The sequence below is a fragment of the Daldinia vernicosa genome, assembly GCF_022497035.1.
Source record: "Daldinia vernicosa strain CBS 139.73 unplaced genomic scaffold F5Y00scaffold_16, whole genome shotgun sequence".
NCBI classification, from domain to species: domain Eukaryota; kingdom Fungi; phylum Ascomycota; class Sordariomycetes; order Xylariales; family Hypoxylaceae; genus Daldinia; species Daldinia vernicosa.
The window spans coordinates 67916-81357 of record NW_025953932.1 but is presented as its reverse complement, the minus strand read 5'-3'; the positions used below and the strand labels follow the sequence as shown (position 1 = coordinate 81357).

Below are 13442 nucleotides of genomic sequence, written 5' to 3'. Positions count from 1 at the left end.
ATGTAGGTAGGTAGCTTATGCCTTCCAGTAGAGTAATTGGACTATAACACATGAAGTAGATACGGTATTTATTTCATGTGGAGTTTCGTTTGCATATGTTGCTGGAGGTTAGGAATCTCGCCTTCTCATTTTGATCTTTCTCAAGGAGTTATAAGAGTAGTTAACTAACAATACAATATATTTCAGAGATATTTATATTATCGCTACGACCCTCATCGTCTATATGATATATAAAGACTAAAGGAATTAAATGGAAATAATCGAATCATGAATGTCGTTTGCTCGTACGCTAAGAAGTCTCATCTCGGCATCTAAATTTGTGGAACTCCATCTTACGTAACAAAGGAGAAGATCTACATTAGACAGTGCCCGTAGTTTTAATCAAAAAAAGGGAGCTAGAAGTAGCGCCACATGCGCTTTGACGCGGATATATATCTTATCAGTCAATAGCGATACTCCCCGTCCGCGCTTCTGCGTCCGTCCGACCTTGGCCTACTATCGTTCCGTTCGTCGTTCAGCCAATCCTCGACATTTCTCCAGCTGCGTGCCTCCGGGTCGACCTCGCGCTCGAGGCCGCGGCTTCGAGAACGACCGTAGTCGCGTTCATCCCAATCCCTCCTCCAGCTGGAGCCGCTACTATCGCGTGGGCGAGCGATGACTTCACGCTTCTCAATGACGTCGCGGTCCGATCTGAACTTGCGCTCCCATTCCTCTTGCCCGAGCTTGTCCCTTTCGCGCCGCGCCTCGAGCCGCTTCTCGACGGCATTTGCGCCGAGCGCACCTACGGCTGCACCGACCATCGTGCCGATGAGTTGCTTGCGCTTCTGGTCAGGGGTTTCGTGATGGTGGTGACCATTGTTCTTGGTCGTGGCATCGACTGCTTCCCTAGCCGCTAAGCCACCCACTAATGCGCCAAGTACGCCAATTCCAAGTCCCGCAGTAGAGTTGGAAAAGTTGTTATCGACAAAATTCCGCGCCTTGTCAATTGGAGTATGCGTCCGGCTGTCATCAGAGTATTCGCTGTCGCTGTCTCTGTCGTGACACCTTTCCTGTCTCCTTCCGCGACTTGATCTACGATATTCACCTGAGGGGAGAGATCTAGGTCGCGAGCGCGATTCGGGTATTTGCAAGCTCGATGACGAATGAGACGGGTACGGCTCATAAGTTAGTTGTTTCGGGGGCGGCGACTCATCATACGTAGGGTTTGTCGTGTTCGCAAGTTGTCGGCTCTCCTCGTAGGATATTGGGTAGTCTCCTCCCGAGTATGTGTAGCCGGGAGAACGGTCCCGATGGTGGCTCGACCGCCCGCGGGAACGGCTGTCATGGTAATGCGACATCTTTATGATTGGCAGGCAAGTTTCACAAGACGTAGTTATACTAATTGCCGCAATAGTATACCAGATGACTGACAGTAGTTGGAGTTGCGAAACAGAAGTTCGCGTAAAACAAAATATGCTGGACGTAAGAGTAAGATTTTATTCTGCAAAATAGATGAGTATTAAAACCCTCAAGCCGAATAAGATCCGAGACAAGCAGAGTTGCTCAGGTAGTAGTTGGTGAATAGGTAGGTTAGGTGGATTTTCGTATTATTATCTCGCCGAGATATATTCTGCCTGGGCTGAAAGGCACAGTAGGTAAATAAATATAACTATGCAACATACCTACGTACAGAACAGATAGTAACAAGAGTCAAGGGAAACATTAGTATTAAGTATTAGTCAATGTTTTTACGGCAATACCTTCTGATCCCGCGCCATTCTGTCGTGCATCGCATGCAAGACGTGATACGCTAGGAGAGTTGCAGCGAGAGGCATATACTGTGTAGAATGCTCGGGTGAATGCTTGGGGGACTGAAGGATGAGTTTCTCGGCGCTGTTGGGCTTAGATCATGCCCGAGGTGCCTCCCGCTGCGGACTACGGCGGGATGGCGGATGACCATTGGTGGGGTCATGAGCAGATGATGTCACGCACTTGATTACCTGCATGTGCTCAAGTTACTCCAAACGATTAGTTACTTAGGTACATAAGTGCCAAGAACCATATTCGGTAATAAGCACTTTTCGAGTTTTGCAGAGGGAACGTCAGTCTGTCTCCTATTTTTTATTTTTTTTTTCAGACTTTTTGGAATGACGATGGTTTACTCGTGCGGTCGAACAACGATAGGTAATTATGAGCTTTTAGACGGGCGGATCTACATTTTTATACCTTCAATATTAGCTTCGTCATTAGGTAGTGACAGGATCTCACCGAAAGTGAATGAATACCTATGCAAGGTACCCGAACAACGACAGAAGGCTCTCCCTCTGATCAGCCAACAGGATAGTCAGCTCAGCTAGCCTACCGGACTGCCGGACTAGCGTATATGGTGTCGACTACCTACCGCATGTCTATCCTCGCTCAGCCCAACCAAAATGATGGTAGAAGAAGGTGGTAGCATCTGCAATGGCACTCGGCATAGAGAGTGTTACCCATCCCTACAGATACCTATCATATAAATGCTTAGCCACTAGTATAGCCACAGTATAGCTTCTAATATGACCTTGATAGTAGGCATATTAGTACCGTTACCGAGATGCCTAGCTTCGTTAGTCTGACATGAGATTACACTTCCTCTCTAGCACAATAGCAATAGTAAAGGGGGTCTATATACGAAACGCAAGTTTGCAAACTAGACAGTTATTATTACGCAGTGAGTTCTATCAACCTTACTACCTAACGTACAATCTTCCATCAGTATGTCGAGAGTATACTGACGAAAAGGCACAAGGCTGTCAGACCAAACTGCAAGAAAGAAAGCAAGCCAAGAAGTATATCGTCCGTAATCACCATCTGTCATCATCACCACCTTCCATGATTCGTTACCCGCAATGCGCAATGCGGGAGGATTTCAACGAATTGAGAATTGACATATGAAAGGCGTGAGAATAGTCGATTGTCCAGATCAGATGTGATCATTACCAAGAAACATTTTTGTGTCCCAGTAATAGTAGGAAATTGTACACAACGACGTACCCCACCAGGGGGATGAGGCCGAGGTTGAAGCCCCGGTTGATGTTGTGATCAAATCCGAGGGTTATGCGTCGATCGAAACACATCGTGTATTCAATCTTGACATAAAAAGGCAACCGAGGACATTGCCTGTTGCGGTATGTGCAAAGAAGAGAGTTGAATCTCCTCCCAAAAAGAAGAGAGTTGAATCTCTTCCCGAAAAAAAGTTTGTCGCAATGACGAAGCAAAAAAAGCAAGACAAGATAACTACCACCCATTCGGAGACGATTGTGGTATCATAACTGTGTGACAATATCTAGCCGGTCTTTATCTCATAAACGCAATGGTAGAGAAATTTTGAGGAATTTGTTGAAAATTTCCTCTTAGAGTCAGAGCCGGAGAATGTCATCTCAAACAAAGAAATCGGGTATCAGGGCATCGAAGAAAATCGCAAAATTCACCCTAAACAAGTCGTAAAAGCGCCAATAGCGCCGAGGGACGAGCCGCCTACAAAGGCCCCGTCCTGTTGCCGCCTATCATATTACTTCGTCAAAGCGTGCGGCTGTTCCGAGGGGTTATACACCTTAGGCTCAAGGATCGGGCCGCTGAAATCGCGCTGTTTCTGCGGGACGTTGATCTGATTCTTGACGCGGTATTCGCCGGGATGCTTGCCCTTGGGAGGGGACAGATCATCTTGACTTCGGGGCTTGAAGCCAGAGTTAGGCGCGTAGTCCACGAACGACTTCTCTACCTCCTCTTTCTCCTGCTTCTCCTGGCGGACCTCGATAATAGTGCGGAAGAACTGGCTCACTTCCGCCAGCGAAGTCTGCAACTCGGGGGGGCTATTGAGCAGCTGCATGAGTGCCTGGGAGTCCAAGATGTGCTTCGCGATGACCGAGTCCGGCTGGCAGTGTGTGCGGATTCGCATGACGCGCGCGTTCATCTTCATGCCGTACAGGAGGCCCTTGACAATATGGCTGTCTGCATGGTGCGGACCATGGAATCGGAAGCTGCCGATGTGTGCATAGATCATGTCGACTTGGGTCTCAAGGTCGTAGCGGAACCCAATGACCTTTGGACGACCCATCTGTGCCCAGGAGTCGGCTATCTTAGCATAGATGTGCGGGTTCATGCGTCCGAGATGCAGTTGGCCGTTGATGTATCCACTCAGGGTGTTGCTCAAGATGAACTCTAGCTCACAGTAAAGCAGACTCTGCTCGCGGGGATCAAGTGTGATGTTGAGTTCTCGAGCGACGCTCACTCTGGATGCACCAACTCGGAAGTCCGCCATTCCAGCCTATAATATATTAGTTTCTGCATTTAGAAAAGAGGGAATCGATAAAACCGTACAATCTTTCGAGCTGTCTTCTTCATACCATCGAAGAAACGAGCATTCACAGTCTTGGGGCGCTCGGGTTTCTTTTGTGCGGCGGTATCTTCGAGCCATCCTTTGTCTCCGAATAGATTCTTCTTCACCTTCTTAACCTTGTCATTGCTGAGCCACGGCGTCAACGGTGTAAAAGGCGGCGCACCGTATTCCTTGGTGGCATCATTGGTGACATCATTGGTAGTGAGAGACTTGGGTAGACCTCGACTACCTTTCTCAAGCGAGTGGTCTCGAGAAACAGCTTGAGCTACCGGGCCATCTGACACAGGGGTGGCCGGATAGTTGCGCTCCTCTGTAGTTTGCTTCTCCATCCAATTAGAATAACCCTTTAGGATGCTACCTCGTCCCAATCCAGCTTTGTAGGGGTCGCCCGAGGGCTCTTCATAATAGTGGAATGGCGTACTAGCTCCATATACTGAGGGGCTATCATCGTTGGAGTTCTGGTCTTTCTCTGATGAAGGAACGGGATTGTGGACGGCCTCGATGTTCGCGTGTCGCGCGACCGTTGCACCATACCAGTGAGCCGCCTTGAGATCAAGCGGCTCAGGCCGACGCTTCTCTTGCTCCCGAGCAGGGGTAGATACAGCGGGCTGCGGAGGAAACTTGTGTCGGGACATGTCTCGAGATCTTTGAAGAGGTTCTTCATCGCGCATATTGATGAGATCAGATACTGTTGTGATGCGGCTGGGGAAGTTGCCCCCGGCGCTCTCAGGCACAGGAGAGAGGAGCTCGTCGCCATCATTTGACTGGAATTCGTATCGATTCTGCAGCGAGCGTCCACGTTCCGGGGATGCTTGATTGCCTAGTTGCTGGTACATGCTAGATGAAGCACTGTTTCCCCTGCTTCGGGTGTAGTACGAAGGAGCATCACTGGGCTCGTCTCGGTAAGAGCGTGATCCCGATCGCGAGTGAAAAGGTTCTCTATTGAGCGCCCGAGCTCTAGCCACACCTAATTCGAGCTGTACGGCACTGCGGCCTCCTTGAGGAGTCGAATACCTATCATTGTTAGCAAGTAATCATTAGGTAAATATATTTTGAGGATGGCGCTCGTGCTTACATCTTGATAGTCTTGTTGAGAAAGATGCGTTCAATTTCCGAGTCGGTAATAGGTACCGGAGGCGACAGCTTACGAAGGGATGCTCTCTGGTACGAGCCTGAAGATGCTGATGCGTCTGATGCGCGCTGGAGTGAAATTGGTTGAAGGGAAATAGTTTCGAGAGAACTAGCCGTACGCGACGTCAAATCCGTAAAGGGACTGAGCAGTTCCGGATCCTCGGTACTTCCAGATATACTGCTAAGCCAATACTTGACTTTTTCCTGTTCTTCTAGACGACCAAAATGCAAATTCAGCATACTAGCAAATAAGGAATCTCGTGATAGTGGCATAAGAATTAGGAGGGGGGTTGTGTGGGGATGGGATAATTCAAATGGGCAAAATAAAGAATTTTTTACCTACCCTTATCAAAGGTTGTGCTTAGGGAAGAAGTTGTTGTTTGTGTAGAGGTTGGTGAAGGTGCTACATCCTTAGGAAAATTCTGCTTCTTATCCATCACCTTGTTGTCGCCTAGGTGACATGTTAGAATACAGCCTGCCAGTCAAGCACTTGGATCCTCCCCATCAGTCGTTACCAGTTGACAGCTACTAGTTGAAGATACTAGCTGAAGATACTAGCTGACGATACTAGCTGACGATACTAGCTGAAGATACTAGCTGAAGATACTGGTTGAAGATACTAGTTGAAGAGACGTACCAGAGCTGATTCCCCATACCCAACGAGTGCTTCCAGCATCATCATTGAATATCGGGTTAGATGAGTGATATCGTTCGGCGGTTAAGACTGCTATATGGCTCGGAAACCCAGCTATAGACATGTGTTAACGGGGTGCAATGTACATAATCGCGACGTAGATATAGACATCATGATATATACCTCGAAACAGTCCATTACGTCGAGTCGCCTGGGCGAAACCACTTGCTCCTTCTTCGTCAGCCATATTGTTGCGTGTGGAGATATTTGGATGAAGACGGCAAATTTTACGTGATGTTGAAGAAACGAGAAACGTTTGTTAAAAGACGTGGTTCGATGTTCGATGTTCTAAGTACAGATTAACGGTAACTACCCAGCAACACGACAACTGACAACTGGCCGCCTAATTTCTTCGGGTTTTTCTTTTTTTTTCCTTTTGACCATTTTGATACTTTTCCGTGTATCTCTTATAATATTAGGCACGTGGAAACCCTTCAATTGTCGCCCTTCAAACACAGCACAAAGACGAGAGCTACTAAATTCTACATTGCACATAGCTGATTTATCAAGCACTGCGATAGCCTCTTGTGTCACACTTTCTCTTCAAGAACACCCTTCCTCCGCCATCACACTTCTGTGCATATCATCCTCATTAAATTCAGGCGGACTGAGGCTTGGTGATAGTTCAATTATGGTAGTCTTACGATTCGAAGTTGAAGTATGGGCACCAGAGGTTTCTGCTGGCATCGTAAATTCCACGTTTTTGAAAAGTAGAGAATCACAACGTCGTAAGCCATGTCTATTCCTAGATAATCCATCAGCTACAACCAACATGAACTACGGTACCTAGTACGCACCTTTCTTGAATTGACGATAGCTGGGGATGATTGGAATCTAAGAGTGTCGAGGGGCCCTGGTTACCCAGTGTTGAAGGTTCATCTGACTGTAATTGCCTCCATGTGGTCGTATCAAAGCCTCGAGGTATAGTTTCACCTAGGCTATTGAGCGCAGATCGGTTCGAAGTGGTGTAGTTTGCCAGTAGCTGCGCGGTATCCCTGTCACCATCTACTACTTCTTCCAGATTAAAGACAATCCCTTGTCTTTTTGTCGATATCCGTTGGCAATCTGCACATTGTTCGGTTCCCTCCAAGTCACTTCCTTCGAATCGATTGCCAAACTGTAGGGTGCTCGTACCCTCAATTGAATCATTTAGGTCAAATCTTTCGCAATTTATCGTGGGCTCGTCGGGGCTCCATTGGTAGTCTAATCCTCCATCAAAGTTTAGTTGTGGCGTAAAGGGGCCTCGGAATGACCATTTTCGTGTTCTCTCTAACAGTCCGGTTGATGCAGCCTTCACGATGGTATCGGTGGCCTTTGATTCGGCGGTTGGCATCTGTCTTAGGGGTAGACAAGGGGGCAGTGAATCACCACTCCCAACGAGTAAGTACTTCCTGGCGAATATTGCATTTGGTATCTGGCAGCCGCTGGGTAGAGGCACAGTAGCGACATCCGGGCAGGTTCGTTTTGTTCGAAATGATGAGGACGAGGCTGGCTCGAACGTGAGCGCACCCGGGATCCAACTGCACCGTCTTTGGTCCAGTTCGGGTTTATGTTTATGCATATGAATCTTATCTGATAGTTTGCTAAAGAGACTAGACCTAGATGAATAACCACGAAGTCCTTTGCAAGGTTTTGGGTTGTCAAGGAGGAGAGTATCGGCTGTACCTGGAGGCGATGTTGCGCTTGGACGATCTGGGGAGGCAATAGGCACATCTCGCTCTTCGATAAACTTCCCTTGCGTGCCACACTCATGGCTCCATTGCATCTCATGAAACTTTTGGGGGTTCGGACTATTAAGTGGACGAGTACCGTCGTTTCGTGAAGAGATGTATAGCGTATGATCAATCAGCCATGCCTTTCGGTTTCGTATGCAACTAGGATCAATAGATGCTCTCTCAGTCGAAGGAGATGAGTCTGACAATACGAATGGGTATCTGCCTGGGTGTTCCAGTCGCCATTGCGCAAGCTTCTTTGTTGGGATGATCGAAGAAGTGATAGTGGTCATATGTGGGACGTGAGGGAGTTCGAGGTCAGCCTAGGGGATACTGTCAGCTCTCGACTACATAAGGGAAAAGGCTGTGAAGTTCTAACATATCTGCGTAGGTGATCATGTTTCCACCTTTGAAATGCGGCCCCCGGATCATCTGTATGCTCACAGTCGACTTCAATCAGTTCGTAAAGTACACCACCTGCCAAGTCGAGATTCTCGTCGCCAAGATGTTCTCGTAAAATCAAGAAGATCTAGGTTAAATGTGTTAGAAGGTATCTATTATAGGTATTAAAGATACGAGATACGACTAACCTGTGGAATTCCGTCTTTGTATTGGTAGTTCCTCGGAATGTGCGCGCAGTATCTTACAAGCACGTTGCGACATTCTAGATAATTGTAAACTATGTCGATGATATAAGGGGGTCTTAACCATATACTCACTCTCTTCATGATAGCCGATTCGGTCTAGATTATGAGTTCCAGACCGCTTGAAGCTGTGGCTTATATTGAGGTCATGGAGCCTATCTTCATCCTCGATAATTTGTATAATATCCCCGGTGACGCTGCTGTCTCCCTCTGTGGAAGCCTTAAGCCCTGCATGGCGACGCGATGTCCCTGATATCATAGTGCAATTGACCAGAAAGGTCGTATAATTATGTGTGACAGAACAAGCAAGCGTTTGGGCTAGAGACCAGAGCGGAATACATTTAGGCCGATGGGTTCGACGGGACTGTCGCTGTAAATTAGTATTAACTTAAGGCTACAAAATTGTCAGTGACCCTGAAGTTAAACATTTCACGTAGAAGAAAAGAAAAAAAAGGTCGTCATCGAGACTTCCTGACACAACGGTGAAAACTTAGTTGTTCCCACACGTGCCCTCAGTATCGCTTATGTTCTTGCCCTTTATGAGATGAACTTACAAGTACCTACCACATGCAATAACGACGCCAATTAAAATCAAAGTCTATTTGGGTTAGATACCTAATGTACCCCATAGATGCCTAATGCTTTCCCCAGCCCTTGAAGGATACACGCCCCTTCCATTCGAACGACATTATACGGGGATGTCTGTATGTACCTAATATAGTTGTTTGTTGCCTGAGCCATGCATTCGCTCTGTGTAAATGAGACTGTGGTATTTCTGTATATCAGAGTAGTATAAGTGTATTAGGTACCTAATGTATGTCTATTAATATATAACAGGTAGGTAATAAGGTAATAAAGAACTATCTTAATACTTATACTTATAGGCTTATATCAAAATGCCGAGACCTCTGCTAGAGAGGTTGGATGGTGTTTTATGTTTTATAGTTGGGCCATCTTCTCGCCCAATTTATTTGTGCAAAAAGCACCAAAATACTCGTTTAATGCGTCCACGGTCCCGGAGCCTTCAACTAAACTCGTTACGATACCCACGTAACCATCGGGCCGAACGACGACAACCCCACCCCTTTCCTCATCGAATCCCATTTTGGAGTGGGCGGCGGCTTTTGCATCGGGTACGCGGCGGTCCCATCTGTCATCAGCATATATGTGGTCGCGGTAACGAGCAAGGAGGCTCGGTACATCCCGTGTGATCTCGATCTGACTCCGCTGGGCAGCAAAAACGGTACATATAGTAAAGAAGAGGCTGTGAGGGTTGTGCTTCTCGTGGTGCGAGACTGATTCGATGTCCGGTCGAAGATAGGAGCTATAAAATGACCCCTTATTACTGAGACGAAGGGCAAAATCCTCCAGTGCCTTGGAAGTTACCGCAGGCTCTCCGGCGAAGATATAGATACGGAACGCACCGTTGAGGGGAACTTCTTGTTCTAGATGTACAACATTTGCGTCGACAACCCTCGTGACATCAGCATTGATCATAATTCGACCCGTTCGTAGTTTGCTTCCTCGAGGATTGATTAAAGGGGACTTGGCTGTGTGAGCCGGAGACCAGTTTAGCGCATTGGGTTTGTAGGCCACCCCATATCCACTGGTAAATTCGCAAGACTCCTTGAAGGTCCTAACGAAGGCATTATCTTCGGCCTGTGCACTTATCTGCTCTGAGGCCGCCTGTACCTCTTTTGCAGCAGGCGGCCGTTGCGAGAATAGTTTGGCATATTTGTTGTCAAATGAGAGCAGGGTTTCTGCGACATCCTTGCGCTCAGTTTCGTAGGTTGCTAAGATGGCTCGGTCAGCGAATCCGGCTTCGACGGCGTGGATTTTCCAGGCGAGATTTAGGGCATCGAGAAAAGCTGTATTCATTCCTTGGCCGGCTTTTGGCTACCGGGGAGTCAGTAACGTTGTCTAAGAATGACGTGGGGGTCTTACACTATGAGTATGACAAGCATCGCCACCCAGGAACACACGGTGGTCAATTGTGTATTTATCTGAGATGCCTTGTCCGATAGGATATACCGAATACCATTCCACACGTTCCCATTCGATGAGGTATGGATGAAGAATCTTCTTCGCGGAGGCCTGAACTTGTTCCGCAGTAGCTGTCCTACGCGGACTCCAGTCTACATCCGTAGACGATGCGATCTGTATGTATAGCCGGACCATGTTATCCTCGCGAGGAATGACCATTATCGAGCCATGTCCGGAGTGTATGGTACATTTCATCTGGAATCGTCAGTTTAAAGCTAACCGAAGCTATGTAATGAGCTTGCCTTGATGTCTGGGAAATCGGTCTTGACAACGCCATCCATAACACCCCACACATGTGTAATGGGGTCCTTATGTGTGATCTTGATTCCCAACTGGTCTCTAACAAATGACCTAGCACCTTCACCGCTGAACAAATATTTAGCTCGAACCGATTCCCGATGATGTCCGTCGACGTGTTCCAGATGTACTTCGACGGGATACTCCGGATCTACTTTGTCATCCGACTTAAACCCCTTAATAGTCCATGGCCGTTGGATCTGGACGCCGTTCTTTTCCAGATCTGAGATGAATACACGTTCTATTCGGCCCTGATGTAACAGTGTGGTGAAGGGATATCTCGCATCAATGAAACTGGGACAGCTGGCCCAAGTACCTGTTCTAACGATGCCTTTGCCGCTTTTGGGTGGATCCCAAAAGGCTACTTCAAAAACGCGCGCGGGCTTATGAGCCATGATGGCAGCTTTTAGGCCCATATTGCGAAGGAGGTCTAGGGACCGAGGCTGGATGCCATCTGCGCGCCCCGTAGGTGTAGGCTCGGCTCGATTATCAATATGTTTGATTTTATAACCCCATCTCGCGAGACACGTCGAAAGCATGAGCCCTACAGGACCAGCCCCAATAATCACTGAGCAAATGTTAGTATTATACGGTGATCGATGTCAACTCACTTACCAATATCATAATCATAATGGGGCGAAGTGGACTTCTTTGAAGACCAAGTATCCATTGGTCGTGTTGATCGACTGGAGGTCTAGATAGGAGGAAGCAAAAATAATGATATATAATGGAAAAAAACCAACGCCGTGTTGAATAAGAGTCAACAACTAAAATTCGGGTCACAGCCTGAGTATTGACATATGTATCAATAGGTAAACTTTCTTAAACGCTGGCGATACGTGAGACCAAGATAAGAGAATGCTCGTGTCTAGGTAGTTCTAAGTAGGGCGAGCGCCGCTATCTGCCTATTTGATAGACGGAATTGAGTATTAAGTATTAATTTAGCTCGTTTAGAATATATGTGATAATACCGAGGGAGAGATATACTAGCTGGAACAGTAAGACACCGGGACCGCGCTAGTAGCGTCCAACGGTAGGAATATCGGGAAGTGCAACTTTATTAAAGCTGTCATCATTGATGTTTCCCTTAAAGGTGCAGAAGCCAGGAAGTGGCAGAGTGGGCAACCTCTTAGGCTTGTCATTGGCTTTGAAAGGTCGGTGGGCGCCGATAGAAATAAGATTGAGGGACCAGAATACCTAGCATGAGTACAGTGCAGGATAGGCTACTTAGACAATACTAACCTAAGACTAACCCTTGGTTGCTTGGTTGCTTGGTCTCGTCAATACGATGAGGAGAGACCCCCTCGGGTCCGCTTCCGTCGGCCATGATCAACAGAATATGGCTGCTGGCTTGCCTTGTATCATAAGTAACCCGGGATGTCAACACGGCAATAAAGGGTGGGGCCGTAGTGGGGGGTTAGTCGCGGCTGAAGAGAGCGGGAATGAAAATGAGACGACCGAGCCTGCCGAGGTTCCCTTAGTGCCTTAGTGGAACAGGGGAGATAGGGATTTAGCTAATATCTGCAGGCAAGTTTCAGCTTCTTAACTTCCTAACTTCCTAACCTCCGTCGGCGTTAGCTATTATTAAGCTTTCGGAAATATTAGACCTTAAATGCTAAGTTCCTAGCCCCACATACACTTTAAAAGGTGCTTTGTTTCTCTACATGTAGAGACCTTCTTCTTTGAGCAGTTTTCTACTAGGCGGTTGATGCGGCCTGTTAGGGCTTTCTACTCACCCAGGTATACATGAAACGTAAAGGGCTAATAGGTCGGATATGAAAAGTTCGGCCTACTTACACGACACTTTATCATATATTCAATCATTCCTCTTTGCGTATAAACTAGAGTAAGATGCTACATAGGACGTTGAAGTATAAGGTATAAGGTGTAAGAGGTCAACTTGCAACATTTTAAGCTTGTGGTTGGGTAAAAATTTCCTTAAGACTCATTGATTAAAAGGAGCATCTATACGTTGGGCAAAGAAATAGATTGGTGAATAATACCCAAGTACCTAGGTATGTTCTATTAGGGTTGGACATTGCAATATATCGGGATCTTGCAGGTGAGGCTGAACCAGGACCTGAGTCAGGGATTGCTTTGCCGGGTGCTCAGCTTGAATTTGGGTTGCTCCTAATGGTTTGGGTGGTATATTATTTTTAGACATCGGATTAACCCTAAAGTTAAACGCTGTATTTGAGTTGGCATATGTCCCACCTCTAAGGAAAAGCCTGTTAATGATGAATTAGCAATGTTACAAAAATCTATGTTTAAGTACCTGAACATACCTAATGTACTTACCTACCTTAGTAGCTAGGTACATGGCATCTTTATTACATTAGGCACCTACGAAGGTACATATGTATAATTGATCTACAATAAGCAGTCATACCGAGGAAACTGCAAAGCAGCTACATAAATGGAAAGAACGATTATATCAGGTCCTTCCAATATGTTGTGGTCAGTGCGTACATAATTGGTGAGGTACGTACGAAGGTTGGGGCCAAAAGTCTTGCACATGTCCCAATCTTGGCATCGATTTTCGTACGTCTTTTAACTTATTAATA

The 13442-nt window shown here is 46.8% G+C and overlaps 4 protein-coding genes across 4 annotated transcripts; all 4 read right to left on the bottom strand.

Annotated features, from left to right (window-relative positions):
- Positions 1-23: 23 nt before the first annotated feature.
- On the bottom strand, positions 24-1886 carry F5Y00DRAFT_233491 (uncharacterized protein). The gene is made up of 3 exons (XM_048007307.1): positions 1662-1886; positions 171-1480; positions 24-96 (listed from the first exon to the last, which is right to left on the bottom strand). The coding sequence occupies exon 2, from the start codon at positions 1335-1337 to the stop codon at positions 444-446; it is 894 nt and encodes a 297-aa protein (XP_047865983.1). The 5' UTR covers positions 1338-1480; positions 1662-1886; the 3' UTR covers positions 24-96; positions 171-443.
- Positions 1887-2933: 1047 nt separating this feature from the next.
- F5Y00DRAFT_268581 (uncharacterized protein) lies at positions 2934-6369 on the bottom strand (the record flags this gene model as incomplete). Its single annotated transcript, XM_048012284.1, has 6 exons — positions 2934-4285; positions 4339-5371; positions 5433-5700; positions 5832-5939; positions 6126-6236; positions 6306-6369. 6 exons carry the CDS (start codon positions 6367-6369, stop codon positions 3530-3532), a joined length of 2340 nt encoding a protein of 779 aa, XP_047865982.1. The 3' UTR covers positions 2934-3529.
- Positions 6370-6725: 356 nt separating this feature from the next.
- F5Y00DRAFT_260784 (uncharacterized protein) lies at positions 6726-8797 on the bottom strand (the record flags this gene model as incomplete). The annotated part of the gene is made up of 5 exons (XM_048011078.1): positions 6726-6927; positions 6980-8217; positions 8274-8423; positions 8485-8558; positions 8614-8797. The coding sequence occupies 5 exons, from the start codon at positions 8795-8797 to the stop codon at positions 6726-6728; spliced, it is 1848 nt and encodes a 615-aa protein (XP_047865981.1).
- A 507-nt stretch (positions 8798-9304) lies between these two features.
- Positions 9305-11721, bottom strand: F5Y00DRAFT_39057 (FAD binding domain-containing protein). The gene is made up of 4 exons (XM_048013600.1): positions 11494-11721; positions 10824-11446; positions 10483-10776; positions 9305-10434 (listed from the first exon to the last, which is right to left on the bottom strand). The coding sequence occupies exons 1-4, from the start codon at positions 11546-11548 to the stop codon at positions 9478-9480; spliced, it is 1929 nt and encodes a 642-aa protein (XP_047865980.1). The 5' UTR covers positions 11549-11721; the 3' UTR covers positions 9305-9477.
- Between the last annotated feature and the right edge of the window lie 1721 nt (positions 11722-13442).